Raw genomic sequence first — 20,193 nt, 5'->3', positions numbered from 1 at the left:
GTTTTTTTTGTTTTGGACTATTCTCTCAGGTTGGGCTTTTGTTTAAATGTATTGTGTTTACAGTGTATTTGGGCCCCTTTGTATGTACTTGTACTCTCTTGGTAATGAAAATTACCTTTGACCAAAAAAATAAAAACCTTTGGGCTTGGACCAAGAGTTTTAGCCTTGCTTTCACATTGTGGGTCCAAACGAGTTCAGCCCATAATCCAAAACCAAACGACCAGCGCATACGACCACAAAGCACCACAACCGATTGAAAAAAAAAAAAAAAATTGTCGCAAACTGTTGAGAGTCTGAAATTTTATTCGAACCCTACTTATGCATCTCTAGACCCAACTTATAAATTTTCTTCACCGAACTTCCAATTTTGCCCTTAATTAATAGCAGATAAAATTTAGATTAGACCTAAAACCCACAAACATCAAAAAAGTTTTTTATTCTTATCTCTACGCCCCTTTCATACATTCTGGTGAACCTAGCACAAGAGCTGGCGACAATTCCCCGACATTTTCAACAGCCACCGACCCACCATACCTCTCCACTGTGATCATAGAGTAAATCAAGCTTGGGGATGGGAAGCATTTGTGCAAGAAGAGCTAAACCTGCTGCTAGCTAGTGCTAAATTTCACATATCAAACAGCAAAGGAAGATTCATAAAGGCTAGCTATGGTGATGATGATGATTATATTGAACAGAATAAGAAGATCTTGACTCTAGACAAGAACTTTTCTCCGCAAATACTCTTCGTCTGAGGTCCTTGAAAAACAAGGGTGAGATTGAAGTTAAGCATATTTATGAACAAGAGTTATTGAATCCCCAAAAACTGAAGGAAATTCAAGAAACAAAAGAAAAGGAAAAAGAGGTGAAGGGGAATGGTGACCATCGACAACGTCGGTGAAAGTGTAACCAGCGTATGAGTTGAGTTTCCATGAATAAATGAATGAGTGTAGAGATAAAAATAGTGTTTTGTTGCTCGGGGTTTTGGGTTTTAATATAATTTTTTATTACATATTTAAGGGCGAATTTGGAAATATGATAGATAACTTTTATAAGCTGGGGATAGAGATACAACTTACGGGTTTGAATAAAATTTCGCTTCAAAGTTTCAGACTTTTTGTCTTCCTTTCGAAAATCAATTTTAATAAATAATAAAAGCAAGCTGCCTTGGGATGAGCAAAAGCCCACCTTAGCCTTCTGCTGACATCACTATTTCCATCGTCTCCTGTAAGTTATTTCTTGATCAGAATTTCACAATTTTAATGGTGAATTAAAAGCCTTTTTAATCAGTTTTTGCTGTTTTCTTTTTCCATTTTTTTTCACTTTTTCTTGTAATTTTGAGTGATTCAGTTGGAGGAGAAGGTCACTATGGTGGACAAAGAGCAGAACCCAGGTGCCATCTCTCTCTCTCTCTCTCTCTCTCTCTCTCTCTCTCTATATTATTTTCTCAAATTTTGTTTCTTTTTTACTTTAATTTTATTGTTTCAGTATTGTTCATATAGTTGCTGAGGAAGTTATGCAATTGAAAATTAAATGAACAATTTGAATATATTATCAGTTATGTTAATTATTGTTAATTTTTAAAATTTTACTGAATAATTTGCTGGTGGAATTCAGTTCGTGGTGGTATTGATTGAATAAAACCAGGAGAGTTGTTTTTATGATTATAATTTAATGAGTTGAATAAATTTATGGTCTATGAAAGAAATCATGGTTCTTGCAAAATTAGTTACGGTCTAATTTGTGTGAAAATAATAATTGTGGTTGTTAACTTGAGCAGCAGGGATTGCTCAACCCACAACTGAGGGTCAGCAAGATGCTGGGGATGAGCCCCCCAGGCAAACCTCTACTCCGTCGGTGTTTGTGAATTCCGAACCAATGAGGGAGGAACAAGTGCAAAATGCTGTTAAATTCCTTTCGCACCCGAAAGTTAGGGGCTCTCCTGTTGTTTACAGACGGTCTTTTCTCGAGAAGAAGGGGCTCACAAAAGAAGAGATTGACGAAGCGTTTCGGCGTGTGCCTGTAAGTGAATTGATCATTCGTATTCAAGCTAATTGTTAAGTCTCAATGTTTTTCGTGTTTGACGTTGTCTGTTTGCAAATTGAAGGACCCACCTTCAGGAAATCAAGGTAACACCGTCACAAAAACCTGATATTTTTTATTTGACCTGAGTTTGTCAATTGTTTATGTAACTTTGGTTTTATATTTTCTTGTAGCAGATGGACAGGTGAAGACATCGTCAAATGTTCAGGCACAAAATACAACTCAAACTTTGCAGCCTTCCGCCGCTGCTCCCACTAAAGCAATTTCCCCTGTGGGTACATTAACTGGGTATAGATTTCGCTGGTCTCATGCCATTGTTGCTGTAGGAGTACTGACACTTTCTGGTTGTGGAGCAGCTGTACTAATTAAGGTATTTGTACTCAACCTTCTACAATCATGACGTGTTAATTTTGTCCATCATGTTATATTGCTTTTATATGCTTCTTGGCACAGTGTCTCATAAAACTTCTGTCGCCCGATTGCTGTCTAATAACATGTTCCTTGTTTTAGAAATCTCTTATTCCTAGATTGAAGGCTTGGATACGCAAGGTTGTATTGGAAGATGAGAATGATGTTAAGAATAAAGTTGACTCGAAACCAAGTTTGGCAGAAGAAGCTGCGGCGGCTGCTAAAACAGCCGCAGCCGCAGCATCAGATGTGGCAAAAGTAAGCCAGGAAATGCTGAATTCTAAGACTGAAGGTGCGATTGTGATCCTCTCGTACCAATCATCTTTTAACCTATTTCTATCTTGATTGAATTTATTTTTTGTTATCATTATTGTTTCGATTTTCCCTTCTTTATACTGATGAGTATTACCTTTTCACAATTGCTGCGGTTTATACTTGGGCCAGAGAGGAAATACTTCGTGGAACTCATGAGTTTGTTAGATGTGCAAGTGCAAGAAATGAAGTCAATGAGTAATTCCATACGGAAATTGGAAGGTACAGGAAATACTTTATTTGTTCAATCAAGTGGCTATAATTGATTTCTCCCCAAAAAACAGTCACATCATCATTTGTTTGCAATCACAAACTTCTTGTTTACAAAATTGGAATTTGATGATGATTATTTGATTATCCCATCTTTCTGCCTAACCATCAGGAGAAACAAAAGCCTCGAGAACCTCTCTTGTTGATCATGAAGACAATCGCATCGCTATCACAAATTCAAAGGTCAGCTGACAGTAGCACAAATTTGATATTCTTATTGAAATGGGAAAGCCTTAGATAATATGATATCCAGATCTATCCAACAGAAGGTTTTTTTTTATAACTTTTTTACCATATCTGTTTTACAGCAACAGTATGTGAATGGCAAGGCAGAGTATGACGTGCGCTCAGGTTATTATTTTCTAATCGGTTGTCAAATTTCTAATTGTTTAATCTTTCTAACGTATATTGATTTCTGCTTCGTATTGTTACAATTTTCTGGACAGTGCAATCTTCCTCAGCTGCTGCATCTATGGAACCAGCACCTCATCCAAAGTCTTACATGGATGTAAGTAAATTTTATGGCCTTTTCATTGCTCGGAAATGTTTTTAAAAGAAGTAGTGTCTATTATTGAGAGCTTTTCTTTTATCCTATAAAACCCGTTTAATGTTTAAGGGATGCAGTGTTCTTAGAACATATAAAGTTGATGTGGTTAAATAAGCTGGCACAAAATACTATGTTATCTCTCAATTTGAGTTTGGATAGTCATCCAGGGACAGTCATTAGATGCAAAGAGCTCGTTTATGGGGATTTATTACTAAGAGTAGCCAAATTTAAGGTAAATTTAAGGTAAGGTAAGAATTTGTTACTAAGAGTAGCCAAATTTAAGGTAGGAATGGATGAATCGTAGATGATTCAGGAGGCCTAAAAGATTATAAGTTGTCGAGGTTGAAAATTATCTTTCATGCACTTTGAAATTATCTAACCTGTTGCTTGTCTGGTAGTCTTTATCATTCCATCTGCAAATTGAGTTTGCAGATTATTCATGCAGTCGTTGTAAGTTTATATTTGATCTTATGTTTGGTCATGTCTATGGCCCCATGGTATTATCACTTACGTGATAACTTCTTGACCGCTTATTTAACTTTTACTATAATATTGCAGATCATGGCCATGGTACAAAGAGGGGAGAAACCTCCCAATGTCAAAGTAATCTCTCGCTTTTTTTTTTTTTTTTTTTTTTTTTTATCAAAATCATTTCTTTCTTTTTTTGCTTAAATGCTAATTGTTCTTCATTCTGGATGATGTGCAGGACATTGATGATTTTCCCCTGAACCCTAATCAGCAACTATCAAATCCTCGCTTGGTACCTAGGGCTAAGGTATTGCTTTTGAGAGCTTTTCACCTTCCCCTCTTTCTCCTTTCAGTAAAAGGAAACAGAAACGGTTATGGACTAACATAGACTCATTGAGTGCATTAAGCAATTTAGCTATAGAAAATAATAGTCTCCACCACCAAGGCCAGTTATTTAAAATTGGGCTACCAACTTTTGGTTTCCCCGGTTGGTTAAAGCTAGGATTCGAAATTGACTCACTCCTGATTAGGAAACTGTTTTTTTTAATTTTTTGTCAAAGATTAGGAAACATTGTTGGATCATTTACAGCATGTCTTTCAAAATCTGGATTCTGGACAAAAAGAAAATGGTTTCGTTTTATCATTCCTAAATATTATCATGGAATGTTACCAGAATTGGTTGTAAGCTTTATGAAATTATAGAGAGATTTATTCGACTCTTTTAAAAGTTTTACTAAGTGTAATAAAAATTCAGTTTTCATGCTTTGATACATGGAGATGATTGGTACTATATGTTTTCTTGGGTAGCCTTGGGAAGTTGGTCAGGCCCAAAACAACCCGAGCCAAGTGCTTCAATCTCAAGTAAGCAGTAGTTTGAATTCCAGCATTCAGGACAATGGGCTCAATTATCAGTCAAACGGTGACAGTACAGTGTCATGGTGGCAGCAGCAGCAGAAAAATTCCAGAATCACCGAGATAGAAAGTGAAGTCAATGGAGGGTCGTATGGTGTACGAACTAGTGAGCAACCAGTTCAGCGTACATGGGTTCCTCCCCAGCCACCCCCTGTTGCAATGGCAGTAGCAGCTGAAGCTATCCGACGGCCAAAACCATCAGTGCAGAAAGAACAGCTGGGTAACGATCTGCCCATTGCACGCCCATCAGAAGCGACCAATGGCCCATCAGAAGCGGCGGATGAGTTGCAGAGGGTAACAAAAATAGCTGAATCTGGAGGTGAATCGAAGCAAATCAATGGAAGTTCACCGCTGAACTCGACTACTGAGATACAAGAAGAGGAAGTGAGCTATTAGTAGTAATGAGTTCATTTCATTGAACACCTTAATCATCTCAGGTACTGTATATCTACGTCCGTTATGTAAAATTGCTCAAGAAATACATGTATATTTCTGTTCTTGAACATCCGTATTCACGAAGCCATCAGCTTCATTTCGTTAATGTTATATTGACACTGCATTTCTGGTGCAGATTTCTCCTTCGGAAACCTACCTGAAAATCTTTCAAAAGTTAACTCAAGAGTTACAATAGTAATATGTGCATGGATGAGATGAGAGAGCAGAAGATGTTGACGTATAAAATAAGTTGCCCAAAGGCTGAACCCAAAGTGCTTTTTCCAAAAGCTGTATTTTAGGCTTTGGTGGTGGTTACTCTTCTGATAAATTTGTTTATTGAATATTATAAATAAATAAATAATGTGCATGTTGGTGGTTATTTGCATTCAAACCTGCTCGATCCGAATCCCGTTTGGTGATGCTTTTTTAAAAATCACTTTTGCTCATAAACACTTTCAACGGTTTTAGTTTTGATTCTATTCTCATACCTAACTGCACCGTATTGTGTCCACCTCATATCAAACAACTTGATCATAGATATCACTCGGATATGTATGCATGTTAATGTACTTTTTGAGTTAATATCTTGTATAAATGTACTGTGCAAAGAAATACGTGTGTTTAGACAGGAATTACGAAATTATCACCATATGAAATTTGTGAAACGCGCGTTTTGGTCACATGGAAACTAAGGAGCCTTCGAAAAACTTGAAGTGGAGTTTGTAGAGTTGGACACTTCTGGCCGTCCATTTCTTATTGATAGCCTTTTATCTAAAATAATCTTTTAAATTAGCATAACTGCTCAATATGGTTTTTGATAATGAAAATCGATGGAAGCGGTATATAAGTTTGTTTATTGTAAATCATTTTGATTCTTCCGTGAATATTAACAAATTATTCAAAGAAATACCAAAATAATGTACGATGAACAAACTCATAAACCACTTCTATCGATTTTCTCTTCATGATTTTTGGTGGGTCTAGCTTTTTTATGGTAGTTGCCAACTTTCTGTGGAATTCTAACAAAGAAAATTTGGTATTAATTTCAATTGTACACGCATGAAATAGCACTATATACCCCTCAGTGCCCTCACCATTATGATCACCACTCACCAACATCTCTCATCTTGTACACCTATACACATCCTAGAAATGAAAACTAGTGTAGCCTCGTTTGATAATTATTTCGCATTTTAAAATTATTTTGTGTTTAGTTTTTTGTTTTTTTTGATAAAGAGAGATATGTTTAAACAAGATGGATTTGAACTTTGCCGAATCTGAATATTTGTAATCACGTTTATCTTGAACATAGTGACTAATATAAAAACTTATTGCCGGTAGTAGGATCCAATAAGCATTTAGTAACTTGTTTAACTTCTTGTGATAAGGCATCTACTTTAACCTCAATACTTCTGATACCTTAATCTTTTTGACCTAACAAGAAAATAAAGGGAAAATGGGATCAACTCAAGTCAGCTATTTCGAATGAGGATCCTCGCCGGATCCTCTTTGTGGATTCCGGAGATCCTCAAATTACATATTTTCATCGTACATCATACGGTAAAAAATTATTGTAATTTTTTTATTTAAAATTAAATATAAACAGTATCCGAATAAAACTAGCTACATGATGTATGATAAACAAATGTGATTACAAGATCTCCGGGCTCCTCACAAAGAGGATCCGCCCAGGATCCTCTGTCATCTATTTCTACCCTTTAAAGTTTGGACTGGCCCTACACTTAACAATTTCTTTTCTTTTTCAATTTCATCGTAGAGAAATCGTGTATGAATAAAGAAAAATGTTAACGACACTTTCTACGGATTCTCTGTCACTTCATATTTTAACGTGTATAAATATTGTGTTAAAAACATGAAGTGGCAAAAAGTTCATAAAAAAATCCCGTTTTTAAGAGTCTTTTTAGTATTTCACAAATCTAGCACAGTAATAAACACAAAAATAGAAAGGTTTTGATAAGCCTTCCATTTCAAATACAAGAGAATACAAACTACAATTATACAAAGCAACAATTCCCTCCTCGGAATCCACATGAAATGTTTTGGATGGATTATAGAGGAATATCATCAAATGTTGTAAACAGCATACTCCCAAGTCCCCATCCTATCCGAATAATAATATGCTAACTTCTAAACGGCGTCGTATGCTAAATGAAGGATCAAATTTTCCCACGAAAATGGTAATTACAGGCCACCAGAGGAGGCTGATTCCGTTGTCGTCCCCATCCTACACATCGTCCTTATTCATCTAATATTGTTAATTCAAAATAATTTATTAGGAAAGAAAGAAACCCAATTTACTATTATTAGAAAACCCACTAGAAAACCCACTACAAATTTGACTATAAAGCTCTGCAATTTCCAGCACCACAGAAAAATTGGCTCAGAGGGTTCTCTTCTTTTTGTTCATTTATCTCAAAGATTATTGCTTTTTGTTGATTTGGATCCAAAAAGTTTGAGCTTTGATTGGATTGGATGGCTCTCAATTTGTTATCTCCAGCTGAAATCAAAGCCATCTCTTTCTTGGATTCCACCAAGTCCAGCTGCCACCTCCCCAAGCTTCCTGGTAGCAGTTACTGTGCTTCTCTTCCTTTCAATTTTCTGTTTGGTTCCCGAGAAAACTAGCAAGATGGAGACTTTTTTCTTTTTCTGGCTTTCCAGAGTGCATGCTGACATTACTGCTCAAATGGGTCACTGTGATTCTGTGATTGTAAAGTGATGAGGTCCATCTGCTTTTTTGTAAAATTAAAAGTTCATATGATGGAGTGGATATATGTGCTTTTTTCTTTAAATTTTACTTGCATGAGCTCTGAATTTTGATGATGTAATCACTGATATAATTATAATTTTGTTATTATTTAGCGTTAGCTTCTTGATTAATGTTGTTTTATGGGTATACCATTTTGTTTGTTAATGTTGTTTCAGTATTCATGATGTTTTGTTTGTTGAAACATAGGGGGGTTTGCTTTGAGGAGGAGAGATTGCGGAACTGTAATTGGGAGAAGAGTTCAATGCTCGGCTGCACAGACACCTCCTCCAGCTTGGCCTGGACGTGCCGCGGCGGAGACAAGCCGCAGGACTTGGGACGGTCCCAAGCCTATTTCGATCGTTGGATCTACCGGTTCCATTGGAACCCAGGTATCGAAAAGATTGTTTCTTTTCTTCTAAAATTGTCTATTGGAGATTAAGGATACTAATATACTAGTAAGACCTGTATGGAGTTGTTAACAGAATTAAATTGATAGAAAGTTGGAAGATCAAATATTGAAATAATATGATTTACTTCATTTGTGGGAGTTGTATCTTGCTGTATAAGCATCATTTGAATCAGAGCTGTTTTTCTTTCTTAAAGGAACAAATTTTGGGAATCACTTTAGTTGATTATGATCGGATTCTGTTGTTTATACAGACATTAGACATAGTGGCGGAGAACCCAGATAAATTCAGAATTGTGGCGCTGGCAGCTGGTTCAAATGTAACTCTTCTTGTGGATCAGGTAATCCATTTGATAAATAACAGTTCCTAGAACTTAAAAGGATTGTTCATCCCAACTTACGGGTAAGTATTGAATTTCGAGTAGACACCCCACAAATTCACCCTGATATTATAGCTACCAACCCAAGTAAATTGGGGTTCCGGATTGATATTTCTTATCTACGTAGCTTGGGGTTGAGAATCCATTTTTTGCATTGTACAGGTGAGGAGATTCAAGCCCCAGCTTGTTGCTGTTAGAAATGAATCACTAGTTAATGAACTTAAAGAGGCCTTGGCTGATTTAGATGAAAAGCCCGAGATTATTCCGGGCGAGCAAGGAGTTGTTGAGGTAGCCTAGCATCTAATTGCCCTTGGTTGATGAATTTTGTTTTGTTCATCTTGAAGGAATTGCTCATATTTCTCTTCTCAGGTTGCCCGCCACCCAGATGCAGTCACAGTAGTTACAGGAATTGTAGGCTGTGCAGGACTGAAGGTAATTGCTTTGTCATTGAAGTTATAAGGGTCAAAATTTTTTTTGAAAAGAAGCTATATGTATAACTTTTGAAATACATAATTTAGGAACTGAAAGACAAGGGAAGGTTGACGGGATAGCAAAGTTGGCTAACAAATTATAATGACTGATGATTTATAACGAAATTGAACAAATGTATTTTCAGAAAAGAAAACAGTATTTGACTTACAAATGAATATAAATTAGGAGACCTAATTCTCGAGTTACTTTTTTATCTTAGCCTACAGTGGCTGCAATAGAAGCAGGGAAAGACATAGCGTTAGCCAATAAAGAGACCCTGATTGCTGGAGGTCCTTTTGTTCTTCCTCTTGCTCACAAGCATAATGTGAAAATTCTCCCTGCTGATTCAGAACATTCTGCGATTTTTCAGGTACGAAATGTTTATTCATCTTGATAGCTAAAAATCTGTCAGATAATTTATGTACTAATAATGGATATATCTGTTACATACATTATTATGTTTGTATTACAAAGCAATATTACATTACGTGATGCACTTTATTTTAATGCTTGCCAGATCATTTTATATTGGTGACTATTATGTCATAGTGAAGCTTCATGAATTCTCCTTTTTTCAGTGTATCCAAGGCTTGCCAGAGGGTGCGCTTCGGCGTATCATTTTGACAGCGTCCGGTGGGTCATTCAGGTATGAAATCATAATCTGAGTTGGAATATGAAAGCTGAGTAGGGATATTCAACTTTCTTACTTAGAATATATAGAAAGGGGTTACCTATCAATGTTAGCAGGAATTTATCATTTTCCTCAATTATTTTATTTGATCTTGCCCATATTTTTTGCTTTTTCTCTAAAAGTTTTTCTTGAAAGAAAAAGCATTTAAATAAGAAATACTAAAACATAATTCAATCATCAATTTCGCATAGGATGTTCCTGTATTCAATTTCAAGTTCACTTTTAATAGTGATTTACTTTTGTTGTAACATCTTTCTGAATGATTTAGTTTCAGTCATTAGTGACTATGCGAAATTAAAAGAAGTTAAAGTTGCATAGGGAGGATATTGACAATTTCTCACTCCGATACTGACAGGGATTGGCCTGTTGAGAAGTTGAAAGAAGTTAAAGTTGCTGATGCTCTGAAGCATCCAAACTGGAATATGGGAAAGAAGATTACTGTTGATTCTGCGACTCTTTTCAATAAGGTTTGTTATCGTCTGTGTTCATGTTGAAGCCGTTTATATGGAAAGCACCATATTAGAGCTGAATATTAAGTTCTTTGTACTCATTGACAGGGTCTCGAAGTCATTGAAGCTCATTACTTGTTCGGAGCTGAATATGATGATATCGAGATTGTGATTCATCCGCAGTCCATTATACATTCAATGATTGAAACGCAGGTTCAGCTACTGCACATTTGTCTGTAGTTTCGGCATGCTAATTTTGTGTTTTAAATGTTTCTTTAGTTTGTAAAAACACTGCAAACTCATGTATTTTTTGGATTTCTATGATGTTCTTCTCAGGATTCATCTGTTCTGGCACAACTGGGATGGCCTGATATGCGCTTGCCAATCCTCTACACCATGTCATGGCCAGAGAGAATCTACTGCTCTGAAGTAACATGGCCTCGTCTTGATCTTTGCAAGTAATGAACCCTTTCCTTATTTTATTTCATGGGGCTCCAGCTTGCGTCCTTCATTTTCTTTTCATTTATGGTAACGTAGAATTTTCTAAATGTTCCTCCTGATAAATAAGTTATGTTATATGAATAAGCATGCATTTCTGACTCTAAAGCTGGGTAACTATGTCAAATATTGTCGGAACTTCTAATGATTCATTGGTGGTTTCGTCTATTGTGAATCCTGAATGTTTAATTTAGTTTATAAGATGCCCATTGTGTTGCTGAAATCTACTACAATCATAACGCTGCCTTCTTCGAGAAACTGTCACAGATTAACTAGAAACTAATATTGATGCAGGCTTGGTTCATTAACCTTTAAAGCTCCTGACAATGTGAAATACCCATCCATGGACCTTGCCTATGCTGCTGGACGGGCCGGTGGCACCATGACTGGAGTACTTAGTGCGGCAAATGAAAAGGCTGTGGAGATGTTTATCAGTGAAAAGTATGTGCTCTTTATTCATTCTCCCTTGATTAGAAAATGTTAACTTTCAAACTTTGACAACAATTATGGTCACCTCAGCAGTTTTAACTGCCCGAGCTGTGAAATTGCAAATCTTCTCGCTGGTGTGCAAGTTTTCGTCATACGAAATTCTCTGCTAATAGAAAAGTTTTCCTGTTTTGCAGAATCAGTTATCTTGATATTTTCAAGGTTGTTGAGCTAACATGTGCTAAGCATCGGGCAGAATTAGTGGCCTCGCCTTCCCTCGAGGAAATCATACATTACGATTTATGGGCACGAGATTATGCAGCTGATTTGCAAAGCTCAATTCCTGTTTTTGCATGATCAGTTAGCCTGTCCTTGTTGGCCAACATACCAACCGATGCTATGATCGGAGAGTCAGTCGGTACATTGAATCTCCCAAGATTTTGCAAGCTTGTGGGCGGGGGAGTGAACGGAAATGCGTTCCCCCCTTAAATAGGTTCTAAATGTATGAATACATTATCCCTCTGAAGAAAAGTCCTACTGTGGACGGTAAATTTCGAAACACAGAAACAAGAACTATTGAAAACCCGATCTGTAGTGAAATTGTACATTGTTTACCCCTTTTGATTCTCTGTTCTCAGTCCTTGTTAGACGAACTTGCAAAAAGTAGGCCATTTTCTCTCCTTTTGGGAGTGTTACTGCCACAACGTGAACCAAGTTCCAAGCTCCAACCTCAATAAAAAAAAAGGGTGGACGTCTGTGTTGGGCTGGGGAAGAAATTTGACAAACCCCAAACTAGCCACCCCAAACCAGAAAGGGCCGAAAATCCTAAAAACAAGGCTGACAGTCTGACTAGAGTTCTAACCAAGTATGAACGCATACTGAATTCGAACACCTAAAATTGCCATTATTCTGGCCCAATGAGTGTTGTAGCATCATTTCACTTCGAAAATCGACTACTCCATCTAAGTAGAAGACACCATTGTAGATATTTGAACCTAGTACATGTTCATACCGTAAAAAAAATCTGCATTGTATGCGTTAAAAAATATGAGCCTCTTTTGAAGGACTTACATACACATAGTTCGCCTCCTTGGTGGTGTTGAGAGTTGTCCTACATCGATGAGGGACAAGGTTTGTTATGTGTTTATATGGTCTTGGCTACTCCCCATATTGCCAATTGGTTTTATGGTGGAACCCCAGTTTCATCATGATATCAGAGCAGGTTGTCCTCGTGTGAAGCCAAACGGCCACACGCTCTCCAATGTTTGCATATGTGGATATCAGAGCAGGTTGTCCTCGTGTGAAGCCAAACGGCCACACGGTCTCCAATGTTTGCATATGTGCTTATATGGTCTTGGGTTACTCCTCATATTACCAATTGGTTTTATGGTGGAACACCAATTTCATCAAGTGGTATCTCAAATCAATGACACGAAAAGAAAAAAAAACATACAAATGATAGTGGATTATTAGATAGCTAGAGATGGCGATGCATGTAAGAAGGGTTGGTGTAGTTGACAACCTTGCCCTCTCCACTCTCCATTCATCGTTTTCAACTGAAGTTGAAATATCCAATAATCCCCTCCTCCTCCTCCTCCTCTCCTCCTCCTCCACACATGCATCCAAAGATTGGAAAACTGTGAAAACTGCGCAATCAAATCAGAACAAACAAAATGCCACAGAACACTGGCGCTTTGTCCAAATGTCTCCATCAAAATTCCAACGATTCCCATTACTAATCTCCGTAGTCTTTATAATGAGATGAAGAAAGCGGGGTTGTCTCCAAAAGTGTTTAGAGATTAAGAGAGTCATTGAGGAGTTCAACAAAATCGTGGTTCATCGGAGCCTTACAATTTGAAATGTTGTTATCGTAAGGAAGTGATCGTTGTATGATGGAAGACAAGTGCTAATCAACTATAAACACTGTCGTTGATATAAATTTGTCTTAGAGATAAAATGTCCAACATTAAAATATTCTGCGTCCGAAGGTGAAATAAAATCAAATACTAATGATTTTTATGAGAGTGAATAAGATAGCTGCCATTACCAATTGTCATGCTAATTGACACATCGCCATGATTGATGGTTCCTCCACTTGTACATGATATTACTGGGGAAACAGTGTTATCAAACAATAATTAATGGCAATTTCCTTCAAGGTTACAATTCTTCGTCTCAGAAATATCTTCAGTACTGTGTAATATTGAATGATATGAGAATAAATAACTAAGATTAAACATAGAAAATTTAAATAGTTGTGGAAAACAAATCTTACAGCTATATCATATTGAATGATAGGTATCACTAAAACCACACCAATTTTAACATTTTTTTTATAGACAGTTGCATGTCATTGTTCATATAAGTGTATGTATCATGTACGATATAAAATCAATTGACAATATGAAAAGTAATGCAATCTACTTATAAGCTCATGTAATGTGCTTTTTTCTATCAATATGAGATTTATTCTCAATATTCATCCTCAGGTGTGACAAATTTGCAAGTCAAATACGTGGACAGTACAAACGGGGTAATGTAGAGCATGTGTGGTCGTTGGACTTCACATGTAAGACAACCTGCTTTGATATCATGAAGAAAGTTAAGGTTCACTATAAAATCATTGGCAATATAAGTAGTAGCCTAATTATTTATAAGCACATGCAAAGTCCATTATTTTTCTTTATGTGGGATTCATAATCTCAACACGTGCTGATGAAGATGGATGCTAAAATGTGGATAATAATGTGGGCATGAAAGTGAAGGTGGTCTGCCATTTTAAGAGGATGAAAAGGAAAATGCTAATTTAAGCGGATTCTTGTTGAACAATGAACATGGCCAGCTCCTGTTCATTCTTTAAGGAATCTTACCCACTCTATAAAATTACACATCCCCAACCAAATAGACAGGTACCACATAACATTACTGCACACATTAAATGTATATACAACTTCGGACGAACCCTATTTTTCTAATAAAGATGTTGTTTTAGAGTTTCGTTTAATACGTCAGACTGTATAATTCCTTACTAAATAGTATTAATTTTGGTACCATGCACAAAATTGTTCCCTTATGCCTTCGTTTTCATAGCCAAGACTATAATGTATAATTCTAGTCGTATTGTGATGATTACATTATCCTTTAAACTGTCAAATGTCACAATCCACTGCGCTATAATGTATTATTTTAGTGGTGTGTTGACTATTATCTTTCATATTGTCAAACTTTACAATGAAGCGAACTAAGAATCTGGATACATAGGATTGTATTAAATGACTCATTGCACTATGTTTTCTTAGTTAGTTTTAAATAAACTTTATAAATTGCAATTGTAAAGGATAACCTTTTTCATAGTTATTTTTAAATAAATTTTTTAGTGATATGGCACAATGCAAAAATCAAAGAGGAGGATGGAGGGGGTATAAGATTCCCTCCGGATAGGCTGTAGAAATCTCAGTGGGCACCCCATATTTTTTGGGTCATGCCCAATCAATTCCACATAGAGACCTCATCTCCTCTCCATCCTTCCCAGCCTCCCCTCCATCAGATTGAAACCCATTCTGGATTTCTGTGTCTGAAGCTCGAGGACCAAGAGATCTGGAGAGTTCAAGAAAGAGAAAGAAAGATTTGGGCTATTCTAGTTTTTGAATTTAATTGAAATGAGTCGGTAGAATAGGCTAATGAGGATCGTATAATTGAATTTAAGTGATTCAGATTTCTCGATCTGCAGGATCTAAACACAGAAATCCAGAATGGGTCTCAATCTGATGGAGGGGAGAATAGGTCTCAATGTGGAATTGATTGGGCATGACCCAAAAAATACGGGGTGCCCACTGAGATTTCTACAGCCTTTGGCATTGTATGCCCTAAAAGAAGTAAAAGGAGAGGATGTGAAAGTAGCAGCCATTGGCTAGTACCCCACAGCTTGCAGTGGCACAGGCAAAATCAGGAGAGATTTCTCAGTGTGACCGTCACATGAGGTGGTACATCACGTGTTCTTATATAAATGGTGGATTATGTGTGTTAAAAGGTTAATAACTTAAAAATTAAAATTTTCCATCATTTGCATAAAAACATGTGATGTACCATTTGTATTCTCATCACAACTAAAAATTTCTCCAAAAGCAGATGGCCACCTTCCCTTCTCTGCTAGCTTCTCCCTCGCTTCCTTTCATTATTTGATCTATTATCTCTTCGTTATGGGGATATGTACAAGAAGAAGCTACAAAAATTTCATCTGAGATGTGACCAATTATCTTTTGAATTTGTTTATATTTGGCAGAGGGAGCAATAAAACTTTAACTAGCTATTGGTATATTGATATTTTTTTTCAAATTTTACAACAATAACAAAACATTAGGATCACAAATACAATGAGTTGAAGAAAAATAAAATAGAGATGAACTTATCTGTAGAATAAGATAAAAGGTTGGCGGTGAAGAACTCATAATTGTCTTACACTCTTTACAATTTAAATTCTCTTGCTAGTGGATAAGGTTTAGCATTGGAATAAGACGTGTATTGTGAGAGCATGGACGATTCTTCTATAGTTACTTGGATATCTCTCAATCAAGCTTATTTTTAATTGAGAGATACTCATAATCACAATTATATATTTTATGTTCGACCAGAATAAGTCATACTACATAGGGACTACGTAATTGGTTAATCAGAGTTAATATTATTATTCTAACCATATTATGATTGCAAGATCACTTGAAGTCACTTAAATAATAAGTTACTCGAAAATCAAGTAATCTGATTGATAAGTCAACGATACTCATATTAACTTTTACAAACCATTCATCCTCTCAGTTCTCACACCAAAGGCAGAAAACAAAAGAATCTGCTTTTACACTTTCTCAGTGTTTTAGTTTTAGAGGAGCTTTTTGCAGCTGGATAATTGGCTCTGAGAAAATAGCAAAATGGTGCATAAGATGAAAGACCCAGGACCAAATGGTACCACAATGGGACACAAAAATATTGCTGCCTTGTGAAATTCACAGTCATCCCACCTTTAATTTGCTTTTTCCACCTGATATTTCTCTGTAATTGCTTTTTTTGGGTCCCATTTAAAAAAACTTTAACTAAAGAGTCACCGTATTGGCTGTATGTATCAGCCAGCAGCCACATCCAATTCTATGAGAGCTTTATGAGAAAGAAGTTCTTCGTTCATTATGACTTGTGAGAACATATACTAATGGAGAAGACACCATATGCTAGAAGTTAAGGGTTTTGTTAGGGACAATGTACGTGGTCGGGTGACTAGCAGCCGTTAATCTGTATGAAATTTACTGTGATAATCTTTTCTGGTCGATGTTTAATAATTACTTATGCAAAAATAGGCGACTATCCTTAACTTTGAACGCAAAATACGTATTGTAGTTGCGCATTCAAAAAACTAGACCTACTACAAGGTATTTCTTCCTTGATAGCATGTGTAATGTTGAACAAGAATATAAAGTAAATGCGAGATAATATAAAAAAATAAAATAAAAGTATGGGAGTGAAGGGTAACGTTAGAGAAACAATTTATTTAAATCATATGATATGATTGTTGATGATTGAATTATTCTTTAAATATTGATTAACGTGTTTATTTACTATATATGACACATCAAATGATTTACAAATGTGATCTGAAAAATTGGTCTAGCCAGCATTAATCGAAAGTGAAATATCAAGGTGTGATGCCACATGACATGTGTGATTATGTAATTTGGTATATCAATACAAGGCTTGTGGATCTAATTTGCAATTGAATCATTTTCTCTTTCCAGTTTTTGATATTGACTTTGTAACTTTTAGAAATGTATAATAAATTTGGTTTTTGAAATTTCAATAGCCGAATTTCATCTTTCCATCTTCCCCTTTACTTGCAAGACAAATTCAAACTTGATGAAGTTCTATTAACAGTCTTAAATTATATTTTGCGTAACTAAATTCAACTAAATATCATTTACGAACTAAACAAATGAGAATTTTCAATTTCAGGATTTTTATCACAGTTGATCTTGAAATTGGACCGTTCGATCAGAATAGTTTTAAAAATAGAAAATATATCCATCTAGTCTCTGAAATTAAACCTGTAAAATCAGTTTGATCTAATTTCATAGACCAACAGTGATATTAAAATAAAAAAAAATTAAAAAAACCTTAAATTTATTGAAAGATTATAGGAAAGGACAAATCCCTAAATGACTTTTTGGCAATACCGCGTGAGATCCATACAGCAAAAAGTTGTCACAAATAAAAAACATATTCATTTCCATGGATGAACAAAAATACAAATAGAAATATCAACACCAGAATATAATATTAACTCAAGGTATATTATATATTTTCATTAATTACACAAAGTGAAGAAATCCCATATTAAATTAGTTAACCCCAACTATTAACTCATCGTAAGTTCTCTCAAAAAAAAAAAAACTAAAAGAAAATGAGAAAATACTCACACCGAAAAAAAAAAAAAAATATATATATATATATATATATCAAAACTAAGGGGAAATTAAATAATTTTCAATTACTTGATCACTCAAAATGGATGCAAATTCCTGCTAAGCCCATTCACATTCGAGAAAAACCCCACAAAGTCCTGCCTGTACGGCAGAAAAGACCGTCGTTTATCCCCTTCCTCCGCGGTCTTGCTCCTTACGACATAACGCTCTCCATTCTCCGACACGCCGCCGCCGCCGTCGACTCTTTTCCGCGTGACGTTATCTCCCTTGTTGTTTTCGGCTGTCTTGGTCGACGAGGGAGCCAAAAAGGCGAAAGTGTCCTTGCCTTCGCTGCTGCTCCGGTAAAGAAGGTTCCTAAACTTCCACCGCTTCGAGGAAGAACCGGCGGAGCTGCTCTTATTGCAGCCGCGCTGCCCAGGCGACGGTTTCGGGGGGGCCCACACGCAGTAAGTGTCAGGTGGCAGGTTCTCGAGGTCGTCGGCCTCGGATGACGAGCAGGACGGCGTTTCGCGCTCGTCTTCGTTCATGAGCATTCTGAGCGGCGGACGACGTTGTTTCGGCTTCTTAACGGCGTCATCCACATTCCCGTTAGCATTTTTAGACGCAACGACGTCGTTGTGAGGTAATAATAAGCCTTGGTTGAAGAGAGGGTAGGCGGTGGGTTTGATTTGACCGTTGGAGAAAATCTCGTCGGCTGAGACGGGCGACGTGTGCGGCTCTCCTCCGCTGCTGACAAAAGAAAACTCAAACTCCTCCTCTTCCTCCTCCTTGTCTTTCTGTACGTCGTCGTCTCTGGTTTGTTGACAGTGGTGGAGTTTTTCTTCTTCCTGGTGATCGTATAGAGTTTCCCAGTCGGACTCGTCGGTGAGTTGGTGGTCTTGGTGGGAGAACTCGTCGACGACTCGGGCGGCGATCTGGGCTAGTCCGTCGGAGGAAGAGTGGGTGTTGAAGCTGGGGGAGAGCGAGATCAACGGACCTGCGGCAGCAGCCTGCATTATTATCAATCTGGTAGAGCGCTCGGAGAGAGGAAAGATGAAGGGAGGGAAAGAGGGAGGGGTTGGTTGGGAATGAAATGGATTTGGGACTTCATAAATAACATTGTGTGAGTGGTTGCGAAAAATTGGCTTCAAATTTTCTATTTTATTATGTGTAATAATAACAATTCTAATAATATTAATGAAAAACTTGAACAGTAATCCTTACTTTTTGCTAGGGTAAATTATTTACAATAATTAAGCACCATAGGACGGCCAGGATTAAGGACAAAATTTAGGTCCGCATTCCACACAACACTTTCTGGATTTGATTCCTAGCGCTAGTGAATCACACGATGGTGGCAAATGAGAGACTGAAGTGCATCTGTGAGTCATTCCGCGCCTCGAAATGATGGACTACCGTAGTAAAACCACTAGCTGATCCCTTTTTTGAGAAAAAAAAATATTTACAATAATTTGGAAAGGGAAAAGTTTCGAACCATAAACGCATGAGGAAAAACATAACACTCTATCCACTAAGATATTGAACCTTGTGCTATCTAACTTAAGTACTTAGTTTAATGCAAATTTAGATCCAGTCACTTTACTTTGATAGAGCAAATGTATTTGAGTTCAATTTTTACACGCATTACAAATTAGTTAACGTAAAATATAGCTTGCACTATAATGTTTAAGTTAACGTAAATTATCTCAAATCGACAATAAGTGATTGAAAGCTTTTGTCCATTCAGGTATAAGAAAAATATTTGAATATGTGATAAATCTGCAGTGGAACGAAGCTGAAAATAAAAGATAAATTATGGATTTTTGTTTATTCGTAAGAAAAAAGAAAATGTATGAATATTATTTGTAGAAGCTGACCGGTGCTACTTGACATGTGTGAAGTTCAGGTGTTCACACGTGTATGGAGATCTCTTGAGAAGCGGTTTGAAGCTTAAGAAAACAAAACCAAAAAAATAAAATTTTGGCGGGTTGTTGAATCATCTTACTTATATTATGATTATAATTATTGTTGACAAAATAAACTTAATTTATATATGCGTGTATATGTTTTCCTTTCGTTCCAATGTTAGGACATCTACAAACTGTTTTTACATAGCCATGTGCGGTAGCATACATACAAGAAAAGAGATACGGTAATCACTGATGGATTCATGATTTTTTTTTGTTGAGAAGGGCGAGGTATAAGAGTTTCATGTGGTGTTTTTGCTTAAGTTTTCTCGTTGGTGGGTAGGTATAAGAGTTTCATGTGGT

The 20,193-nt window shown here is 36.5% G+C and overlaps 3 protein-coding genes across 7 annotated transcripts; 2 read left to right on the top strand and 1 right to left on the bottom strand.

Moving 5' to 3' along the window:
* Positions 1–1,072: 1,072 nt before the first annotated feature.
* Positions 1,073–5,783, top strand: LOC137713248 (peroxisomal membrane protein PEX14-like). Of its 4 annotated transcripts, none has more exons than XM_068452539.1 (14): positions 1,073–1,224; positions 1,348–1,390; positions 1,781–2,019; positions 2,105–2,126; positions 2,214–2,410; positions 2,551–2,740; positions 2,893–2,982; positions 3,143–3,213; positions 3,339–3,381; positions 3,477–3,538; positions 4,136–4,180; positions 4,284–4,352; positions 4,853–5,394; positions 5,529–5,783. In XM_068452539.1, exons 2-13 carry the CDS (start codon positions 1,366–1,368, stop codon positions 5,351–5,353), a joined length of 1,554 nt encoding a protein of 517 aa, XP_068308640.1. In that variant the 5' UTR covers positions 1,073–1,224; positions 1,348–1,365; the 3' UTR covers positions 5,354–5,394; positions 5,529–5,783. The 4 variants fall into 4 exon arrangements, with proteins under 4 accessions (XP_068308640.1, XP_068308639.1, XP_068308641.1 ...); XM_068452538.1 differs by having other exon boundaries at positions 1,778–2,019; positions 2,217–2,410; XM_068452540.1 differs by having other exon boundaries at positions 1,778–2,019; positions 3,492–3,538.
* Positions 5,784–7,580: 1,797 nt separating this feature from the next.
* LOC137713455 (1-deoxy-D-xylulose 5-phosphate reductoisomerase, chloroplastic) lies at positions 7,581–12,101 on the top strand. 2 transcript variants are annotated; one of them, XM_068452750.1, is made up of 12 exons: positions 7,581–7,982; positions 8,367–8,548; positions 8,820–8,906; positions 9,108–9,233; positions 9,315–9,377; positions 9,637–9,786; positions 9,995–10,062; positions 10,463–10,574; positions 10,665–10,769; positions 10,893–11,014; positions 11,349–11,495; positions 11,678–12,101. In XM_068452750.1, exons 1-12 carry the CDS (start codon positions 7,886–7,888, stop codon positions 11,835–11,837), a joined length of 1,419 nt encoding a protein of 472 aa, XP_068308851.1. In that variant the 5' UTR covers positions 7,581–7,885; the 3' UTR covers positions 11,838–12,101. The 2 variants fall into 2 exon arrangements, with proteins under 2 accessions (XP_068308851.1, XP_068308852.1); XM_068452751.1 differs by having other exon boundaries at positions 7,599–7,976.
* Positions 12,102–17,683: 5,582 nt separating this feature from the next.
* Positions 17,684–19,035, bottom strand: LOC137713821 (uncharacterized). The gene has a single exon (XM_068453177.1). The coding sequence runs from the start codon at positions 18,937–18,939 to the stop codon at positions 18,022–18,024; it is 918 nt and encodes a 305-aa protein (XP_068309278.1). The 5' UTR covers positions 18,940–19,035; the 3' UTR covers positions 17,684–18,021.
* Between the last annotated feature and the right edge of the window lie 1,158 nt (positions 19,036–20,193).

The sequence above is a fragment of the Pyrus communis genome, chromosome 13, assembly GCF_963583255.1.
Source record: "Pyrus communis chromosome 13, drPyrComm1.1, whole genome shotgun sequence".
Lineage (NCBI taxonomy): Eukaryota > Viridiplantae > Streptophyta > Magnoliopsida > Rosales > Rosaceae > Pyrus > Pyrus communis.
This window is presented reverse-complemented; position numbering and strand designations above follow the sequence as displayed.

What these genes read in the sequence shown, in the direction of transcription:
- LOC137713248 (XM_068452537.1), top strand. Translation starts at nt 1,366, where the DNA reads ATGGTGGACAAAGAGCAGAACCCAG. An exon ending in GCTGAATTCTAAGACTGAAG is followed by an intron (nt 2,741 to 2,892) that starts GTGCGATTGTGA and finishes TACTTGGGCCAG; the next exon opens with AGAGGAAATACTTCGTGGAA. An exon ending in TCGCTATCACAAATTCAAAG is followed by an intron (nt 3,214 to 3,338) that starts GTCAGCTGACAG and finishes TCTGTTTTACAG; the next exon opens with CAACAGTATGTGAATGGCAA.
- LOC137713455 (XM_068452750.1), top strand. Translation starts at nt 7,886, where the DNA reads ATGGCTCTCAATTTGTTATCTCCAGCTGAAATCAAAGCCATCTCTTTC. An exon ending in CCCCAAGCTTCCTGGTAGCA is followed by an intron (nt 7,983 to 8,366) that starts GTTACTGTGCTT and finishes GTTGAAACATAG; the next exon opens with GGGGGTTTGCTTTGAGGAGG. An exon ending in ATTCAATGATTGAAACGCAG is followed by an intron (nt 10,770 to 10,892) that starts GTTCAGCTACTG and finishes TGTTCTTCTCAG; the next exon opens with GATTCATCTGTTCTGGCACA.
- LOC137713821 (XM_068453177.1), bottom strand. Translation starts at nt 18,939, where the DNA reads ATGCAGGCTGCTGCCGCAGGTCCGTTGATCTCGCTCTCCCCCAGCTTC.